We start from the raw sequence: 9,978 nt of genomic DNA on the forward strand, positions 1-9,978 counted from the left end.
ATTAAACCATGAGTTCAAATTTTACTTCAGACTGGGGCAGATTTTAGAAAAAATGTGATGCTAGTCAAGAAGGGTGACTACAGGCTGTTTATATACTAAAATTAAATACTTTAAGATGATAATATATATAACACATGAAACTGTGGCAACTGGACAGAGTAAGCATGGCTTCCACAAATTAATAGCAAAATTTTGAAATAGTTAATTTTAATTAATTAAGATTTTTTTAAAAAAAAAATTAATTCACTGTATTTTATAGCTATAAATTTACAGGGTTTTATATTAATTATATAAATGGTATATAACAAATTATATTTTTATATAAATTATTTTATAGTCTTAATTTTCAAGTAAGTTGGTTTGGTTTTTTTTTTCCTTTTGGAAATTGAAGTATGTCCAAATAGCCCATGAATTCCAATATGTAATGTTTCTTTCTTAAAACTTAAAAAAGGCTACCAAATGACGTATCTAAATCAATATCAACTTTTATTTATTTATCTTGGTACTGTCTCAACAAGAAATGAAGCAAAATGGAGTTAGGAAACCGAAGGAAAACAGAGTTACTGTTTTACTTAGAATACGAAGCTAGTTTTGGTCACAGCTGTAGAAGACAGATGGTTTTACAGTGCAATAAAAGGTCTTATGACAGACACAGTTACAGGGGAAAAAGTGTGTATGATGACTACAGCAAAGTAAGCTTGAAAAGTCTGAGACCTTTAACTGAATTTCTGGATCCAAATAAGAAAACTTTTTTCTCCTTTTGGATATTGTCACTTCAGATTTTCCTCCACTTTTTCAGAGCAACTTCAACCCAACTATCACTTTCCCCTGACCTACGTGTGCTTAGTTAAAATGTGTACTCAAAATGTAGGCCAAAAATATACTATTCTCTTTGCTTAACACACTCATCTGCATTCGATAGACTGTAGTTTAGAAGAAACACCTTAACCAAAGTATTACATAACTTCAAGTATACACAAAAACACATCTCTGTATACATCATTCAAAGGTTTATAACAGGGAACATTAGTGACAAGTCTCACCCTAAGACTTTTACCTTCTACTACACTTGTCACCTTCATCTGTTTCCTATTTCAAAGGTGTGAAATTAAATAGCTGTTTCATTTCCAAGCTTGTAGCTGTGCTTCTCTGAAGTACTTGGATGTATTGTGAAAGAAAACTGACTTCATATTTCAATTACCACAAAGTCAGAGAAGAATAAAGCTTAGCATTCATTGGGTACTTACCAAAATGTAGAACTGAGTGGACTAATCTAGAAGTAAAGACCTTTTTCAGAGCCCATACTTACAGTGAAATCTGCATTTTTGTCCCAGACCACACTGTTACATTGAAGATGGAATGACAATATATAATGGTAACTCAAAACTCCCAACACTGACTTGATTTTTACAATTGCTTTTCATTCAGAAATATCTGTGAATATTCACTCTGGCAAGCTCTAACACTTCAGAGAGGAAAATGATAACTTAAATAATGCTATTTTGCTAATTTCAGAAAAAACAAATATTCAAATTTCTCTAGAAATTTATCATTGAATACACTCTGTGATAGAAAAAAATTTTTAAAAGTTGAAAAGAGGTGGTAATTCTTGAGTCAAACCTAATTTAAAATAAATTAAAATCCAAGTTCTGGCCTAAAGATGGCCAAAAACCCCTCCTTACTTCCAGACAAGTATCTGACCATTTCAGATGCAAAACAGCTGAACTGAGGGAATTCCAGAGATTGCCCATGTAATTAGCACACACTAAATGTTCAGAGCAACTTGGTGTAGCACTGTAGTACAAAAGAATTTTGGAGCACAGTCCTCTGCTTATTTGCATTTCAATATACTTTGCATATCATTAGTAAATGAGCCATAGGAATAAGCAGACATGGAAAAAAATGGGTAAGCAGCTACTTTTAAAAGACAAATTGTATATCTGGCATGCACAGAAGTAAAACCAAAGTATTTTCCTAGCACTTCTATGAATTCTAGTACTCCTCATTTTTATATTAAACATTAAAATTACAGTTTACTGGGAATACTGTCTATCAAATTTTCCCCCATATCAACTTTTTATTATGATTTGTAATAATCTCAAACTACTAAGGATTTGTACAGGAATTCCAGTGGGAACAGAATGACTTCTTACTAAATATATTTACAGCAAATCATATAAAACCTGAAAGCATCCTTTATACAGAACTCTAACACAGTCTTCCAGTAAAACATACACATAAGTATTACCTACACATTTACATTAAACTTGTCTCATGATTTTTTCGTATCACATAATTGTTACAGAAGTAACAATCTTTACACACACATAGCCACAAGCTTCAACCAAAAAATTCTGATGTCTGGACACACCACTAATGGGCAGGTTTTTGATGGTTTTTTCGTTTGGTTGGTTTTTTGTTGGTTGACTTTTTTCAGTAACAACTTTCCACCTATTAGCCAGGACAGATGGCACCAGCCTGACAGTACTCTTGATCAAAACCAAGTTGTACAGTTTGTGAAATGAGGGTGATGACACATCCTTATCATACACTGGGAAAATAGACTGGGGAAAGGCAAAGGTTAAAACCCAGTAGTTCAACCGGGTTTAGGGAAGTATTTATAAAGTACAATAAATGGGGTCAAACATCTAACAAGTGCACAGATATACAGCTCACTGCTGGGTGACAACCATCTCTGGTTTTCTCAGTATTTTCAAGCTTCTGGTAGCACATAAAGAATTCCATACATTTAAAAAATTACTTTTAAGTTACATATTTTCAGAACACCTTGTGAAAAGTAAACTTCCACAAAAAATAAAAAATACTAAATAAAACATATGATGAAAGGGAATGGCATCTAGATTTTTTTAATTTATACTAATCTCCATGATGTTTCCACAAAAACTCACGTGCAGTCAGAGGACAAAGTACAGAATGAATAAAACAAAAACTAACCTCATAAACAAAATAGACTTTGGCTTTTACATAGATTCCCATGCGTACTACTGCGCGCACAGCAGCATTCATACCTGGGAAAAAAAAGCAAAAACATTGTTATAGGTCATCCAATATTTTCTGTATGCTACAAATATTGTCTTAAAAATAAAGGCAACGTTAATTCTTTCCTAGAGAAAATGACCAGCATCTATTAAAACAGAAATCTGCCTAATGACAGTGCAATCAGTCCATGAGCACCAAGGGTACAGACCTAGCCTTTGTTACAATAATTATGTGGATGCCAGTATGTGTGTTAATCAGAGATTAAATTGCTGCTGACTGTAAAACAGCATTGTAAAAGTAACAAGAAGGCAAATTAATTTCACAATAATGATTAGTTTTCTGTCTGAAATGCAAAACATTCAGCTAGTCAAAACTTAGCTTCTTGAAATGAGAAATTATACTGTAACAGTTCTTTTTTCTGAGATTTCCAAAATAACACAGGTGTTATATACATACAATATTTTGCTGGGAACGGAGTCAAAGTTGACCTGAACAGATGCTCATTTAAAAAGACAGAAATAGCAGTAAATTAACATAAAAAATGCAACACAGACTCATTTGATAGAAGGTGTCTAAATGCCACTTTGCTTCCAGAATTGCAAGCTGAAGTTGTAATTCCCTGCTCACAGACATCTGACAATTCTACTCCTGTAAATCTTCCATTAAAGTCCCATGGTCAAACACTTAACCTCACGAGCAACACTGGAAGTTCCACTGGTCTCCCTGCATGGGTCAAATGAATTTCTGTTATAACCCATCCCTTCAGATACTGCATTACCTTACCCATTATTCAGGAACTTTTCAAAAGTAATAAACTAATTGCTTCCACACAACTATAACAGACACAAGAGATTATGCAAAGCATGAAGACAGAAGTAGTTAGGCTACACTGAAAGAAACAGCCTTAGCACATCAGCTGAAAAGGGATTCAAGACACATGACAATCCAAAGCACTGGGCACCAATTCTCCAAATCTGATGCACTAAATATAACAAAATAGCAAAGCAGCAGGTCAGCTCTGATGTTTCATATAGATGTTAAGTGTTCACTTCTCTGGAAATAAAAAAGTCGCTAACTAGAATATATAAACCCACAACACAGTAAGCCACAAAGTATCCTATAGTATCTCTCATTAGTAGAAAAAATACTGAGCTGTAATAGTCAGCCTGTCTAAATAAAGAATGAGGCTGAGGTTTTCTCTAAGATTAATTCCTTAAAAACACACGGGGAAGTCCCTGAACGTAACCAATGTGAAACTAAAAAAATTAACTTTGCCAAAATCAAAAAGTTGCTTTTGCTGTTTCTGTAATGTCACTTGAACTTAAGAGCTACAAGTAACAGTGTTTTTAAATCAATTCTGTATTAGGAAATAGCAACAAGAATTCTTTCATCCAGAGTCAGCCTTGTGGCAGAGCTGGAAAAAGTTCTCAAATGCCAAGACAGCTAAAAGCACAGCTTTAGACGAAGAACTGGATGATGCCAAAGAAAAGAAGAGAATCTCATCTGACAGCCTGTACTGAAAAGAAAGTTAGCATGCTAAATTTCAGATGAAACAAATCCACTACACAGGGCAAAGTTATCTCCTCAGGGAAACAGTTTTCATAACAAAATTAATACCCCCACCCCCTTCACACACCATGTCTCCTAAAAAATGGAGACAAAGACCTTTAACTTGACCAAACTGACAGTCCATCACAGCACTGCCATTTTCCACAAACAGGGAAGACAGCACAAAGTACTCTTTTCACCAAAGCCACAGCTTGCTTCTATTAGTGCACATGGTGTGTGGGAGGCTTTTTTGTTGTCATTGCTTGGCAGGGAAGTTTTTTTGGAGTTTGGCTTTTTGGTTTTTTTTGGAGGAGGGTTGCTGTTGTTTGGTTTAGTTTGTTTATGGAGGGTTTATATATATATATATTTTATATATTTTTATATATGTACCTATATGTATTTGCTACATATATATTCATAATACAGCCACATACTTTCTTAGTGAATACCTTCCAGTTTCCATGTTTCTTGAATGAAAAATGGGTAAAATTCACAATTTACCCGCTGCAAGAAAGGGCAAAAGCCCAGGAAAAAAAAGCCCCACAGATTACAGACAGAAAGCATCTTCCCAGTACCACCACTGTAATGTTTTAAGTTTATACAACATACGTTTTATTAATATTTAGTGATGTGTATTTTATCTCCTTATACAGAAAAAGGACTTGGGTGTCTCCTGGTAGGCTCCTAAGTAAGTGGCTTAGATTTCAGAATGGCTGAAGACTAAAGCATGTCATAATTTGATACCTACAAAATACAGTTAACACATTGAAGCTTTAGCTTGCTACAGTTTGGCTGCCTAAATCTAAATACACTGGTTGCAGTAATTCAAGTCTGCAAATACAGAAAATTTCATAAAGCCTCTGCAGAACTTGTCTAACAAAATGTTGCCATATTTGATTATTTGTGGAGTCTTACAACAGTATTTACGAATTACCATAATAACTATGAAATGTAATTATATGTTTATTACTCAGAAAGAGATTTACTGAGTTAACCATGGATTTAGTCCTGAATAATAAATGCAGCCTGATAAACATACAGGATTAGAACAGCAGCTTCAAAAGAAAGCCACGAGTAAAACCAGTATGTTTTTTTTTTATAACATAAGAATTATTTAAAATCTTTCTGAATTACCACTTGTTTTTGCATTAAAGTCTTGGAAAGAGGAAAAGATTCATTTTGCTCTTTTGAACTCAGCAAAGATTGAGTAAACTGTAACTACAGGGCTTTACATAACATCTGAATAACTTAAAAGTTGATAATTTATTGTCTTTGATATTGCCTATTCAACTGTCTTTAAAAAAAAAGAGTTAGTTTTCATAGCAGGGTTACAAACAGTACTGCAGAAGTCCTTAAATTATCTCTGCCTCCAAAAGAGCATTCCTCTCCTGTGCCTACATCTTGCTCCACATACATATGCACCACTACAACAGAGGAGGTTCTACACTGTTTTGTGTTTAAGGCCAGCTGGCCTCACTTTAGTCAGCTAGACATGCCTTTAAATAAATAACTGTAACACAAAATACAAAACAAAAATCAAAACTATGCATCTTGGACAAGCATCAAGAAATACTTAAGTACCACCAATTTTAAAGATAAACATTGGCTTTAACACAGGCTTAATGACTTAGCACATATGTTTAAGTACTACCCTGAATAAAGATTCAGACTTACAAGACTATATAGCAAAAAACACCAAGGAAAATGTCTAAACATTATCAAACAAAAAGGGTTTATTCAAATATGTAAATGGCTATGTCAGTAAGCATGTAAGAGCCTATAATCATCAAAAGAGAAGCAGTCAAGTAGGAGAATTGAACAAAGCTTGAAGAAAACAATTTGGGTTTGTTCTATTTACTTTTAATTACATCACAGATTTTATTGCATATAATGACATGACATCACAGATTTTATTGCATATAATCACAGTAATTATTCTAGATACCTGAAGAAAATACTATAAAATTTTTCTGAACAGTAACACTGTATTAGATCAGAACATTCTACTGCACAAACATATACAACAGCAAAACATCTAGACAATACATATTTATTTTCTTCTTAAAAATTAAAATAAAAATCTTAAGAGACCAGTTTCAATCACAGAATCCACTAATTATAGTAGCAGTTCCTCAGAAATATTAAATACATTGAAATAATTACACTCATTAATAACTACATTTCTAATTTTACACCCAAATACTATTTATAATATTGTATCTATGGACACATACAAATGGATTTCATATATATGTCTATATGTATGCACTATTCTTAGTCAGAATTCAAAACATCCTTGTGAATATGTTCACATCACGTAAGTGTTAATAAATAAAACTCTGGACAACATAAGAGGAGTGTGGGTTGTTTGTTTGGGTTTGTTTGTTTCTGCCTTAAAAAAACAAAAAAAACTTATTTATTTTAGTGTACTAGTTCAGTGGCCTATGATGAAAAAAGACATTTTGCCACCAGGATAAGACCAGTACACCTGTGCTACCACGTTAAATATGTCTCATCATGTTCCTTGGAAGCCTGCAATGCTTCAAGAGCAGAAATATGTAGATCTTTGCTTCCACAGTCATGGTCTATGGTACTCCAAAAGTCCAGAATCCAAGAGGCTATAGGGTTCTTTTTAAGCTTTTCTAAACCCAGTATTTGCTGAGTGAGTTGAGCTTTTTTATTTTTTCAGTGGCAAGATTTTTTCTTCCAATCTAAGTTACCAGGACAAGAGTCATACATCTACACCACTATACTAAATATGCCTTGAAATGTTGGGAACCTTGTAATGCTTCAAACGTTACTTCAGCAGGATGAGCTATGATATTCCTGACCATTACGTCCCTCACTTATGCTGTCTTCCACAACACTGAATCTTTTGAGTTTATCTCAAAAATAACATGGTCATATTCAAAGACAATAATCCAGAGCCAGTAAACTGGGCAGCAGCTCAGCAGCCACACACACATCCTTCCCCAGCAGTGCACAATCCCCTTCATCCAGCAGCTCCCGGATGACTCTTCCTGTTGTGAAGCCGTACCTACCACAGTCCCAGAATAAGCACCCGTTTGGAGGTTGTGGAACATAAGTGACCTACGGTGGCCAAAACTGTCTATGGCAGCTACTGGTAACCCACATGAAGTACAAGCAGTGTACTTCATGACCTGAAGCAGACCATGGCCAGAAAATCCCACAAAGGGAAAACAAAAGCGTGACTTAAAACCCATCTATTAAACCACTTTTCTGAGCTCCAACCAGCACAATTTAGAAGTAGTCCAGAAAACCAACCCAATATTTATAGAGAATCAATTGTCAAAACTTCTTTTGCCTCTCGAGGCACTCATGATTATAGTGGAAAGTATTTTAGTTCACAATTTAACAGCTGGCAAGCTAAAGTGATGGACTAACAAGTTTAGTACTTATACACAGTAGGTGCACAAAATACCAATCTTTTTTCACTGATAAATTAACTCCACCAAAGAATAATGACTAAACCATAATAGTCCCAGTATAACACATATACATTCTATAGTCATTAATATTCTACAGGTAGAAAAAGGAAAAAAAAACTTTCAAGGAAATAGCACAAATGAGGAGAAGTAATTGAAAACTTAACCTACAAATAGAATGGCTTGTGTAATTTACATAATGCTACTTCTAAATTATTAAGAAGTACAATAACAGCAAAGGCAATAACTATTTTAAATAATTTCATGCATATTTTAATCTGCACTAAAATTTACAGCCCAATCTAAATCATGGCACCTATTGATATGAAAATCATGGCACCTATTGATATGAAGATTATGTGTTTACTGCAACAATAATGAGTGTTTTTTCCACTCAACTGTTTGTGAGTTTAGTTTGGATTATAGATACTCTGATTTCTAGTGTCTAACAAATTCAAAACAGAACAGGAGACTGGAACTCGTTTCTAATATTAAAACTTTTTTGCCTACTTCAGAGTTAGTAGCTTTGCTTCACCTACATTTTGCTTGAACAAACTATTTTCAAACATCAGTAATAGCAGCATATTTCCTTCTGCGTTATACTTCCAGGACTTCACCTCTCTCACACGTTTACACTCTGTCCTACAGAGGACAAATGACCTTGACAGGGCATGACTCATTCTGTCCCTTGTTTAACTCCTAATCTCGTCTGCAAACCGACTTGAGGTTGCATATTTTACACATCTATGCTGTCACCAAGATAGGCAGGTTACATAGGGTTATGGACCTCAACTGTGCTGTGTGATTCAGCAGAAATTATCAAGTTCTAAAATGTTAAGGTTTTTATTTCCTTGTTCTTCTAAGTTAGGACAACAGTGCTGCCGACAAACCAGCTTGGAAGGCACCCAGTGTACTTTGTTTGGTCTTTGTGACAACCCCACTTCTCAGACAGCAACTTTCACAGCCTGTTACTTTGGAACTCTCCCTGTAAATATGCTTCAGTGGCAATCTGCCAGATAATAAAGTCTAGATGTGGACGGTGCGAGTCCTTTAAATGCCTTAATTCACACAGTGGCAAGTGCAGATTAATACTTTATAAAAGGAGATGCATCTGCCGCTGCATTACATAATCTCCAGCCACGCGGAAGCACGTTGAAGGGCTCAGCCTCTTGCTGAACATGCTACTGCTGCTTGAGGCAGTGCCCTGCCACACTTTTAAATTAAAATGGCGATTTGGTGACCAGATCATTAAGACAGAGATGCCCCGATTCCCAGTCCCTCCTAGAATCATTTAGCAGCGGAATTGATGTCACTGAGAGCAAACCGTGCATAAAACTTGAACAAGTGTAACCCCACCCAGGGGCAAAAAAGAAGCCTTTTAAACGCATCAATTTGCTTTTCCTCCAGAACTGCAACGTTCTCCTCTCCGATGGCACCAAATCCCTTTCATCCCGATTAGAGTTTCGGATAATCCCAGGTAAACCCGGGGGCTCCCCGTTATTCTGCGGGCAAGGGGAGGGAGGATGCTTCTCCCAGCCCAGATGACGCAAAGAGGCGGAATCTGCAGCGACTCGCAGCGGATCACGTACACACCGGCGGTGGGAGGGAGCGCGGAGACACTGGTCCATGCGAGCTACCGCCACATGGACGCACCGTGGAGCGAGGGGAAAAGGAGAGGAGACGAGAGGAGAGGCTGCTGCTGCCGCCGGGGCAGCCGGGCAGGATTCCCTGGCCGGGGCTGCGGGCTGGTCCCGACACCTCGTGTAAAAGCTGGAGAGAGACTGGTCACTAAACAACCGAGCCCAAGCAGAAAGGAGAACCCCACCCCCCATTCTTTTCACAAACGCGGATGAGTGCCGCTTTTTCTTTAAGAGAAAGTAGTTTCGAGATACTCCCGGGGGAAAAAAAAAGTAAAATAACCACAATTTAAGGGAAGGAGCTAAAAACAATCATCACTGAACAATTCTCTTGGAACACGCAGAGC

General features: G+C 36.1%; 1 protein-coding gene across 4 annotated transcripts in view; it reads right to left on the bottom strand.

Moving 5' to 3' along the window:
- Positions 1-9,978, bottom strand: part of PFKP (phosphofructokinase, platelet) — a 44,944-nt gene that overhangs the window by 33,531 nt on the left and 1,435 nt on the right. For all 4 annotated transcript variants that reach the window (XM_032677897.1, XM_032677877.1, XM_032677904.1 and 1 more), the window contains exon 2: positions 2,956-3,029. In XM_032677897.1, coding sequence (XP_032533788.1) covers positions 2,956-3,029 — 74 coding nt within the window. The remainder of the gene's footprint in view (positions 1-2,955; positions 3,030-9,978) is intronic.

This window comes from Chiroxiphia lanceolata, chromosome 1 (assembly GCF_009829145.1).
Source record: "Chiroxiphia lanceolata isolate bChiLan1 chromosome 1, bChiLan1.pri, whole genome shotgun sequence".
Lineage (NCBI taxonomy): Eukaryota > Metazoa > Chordata > Aves > Passeriformes > Pipridae > Chiroxiphia > Chiroxiphia lanceolata.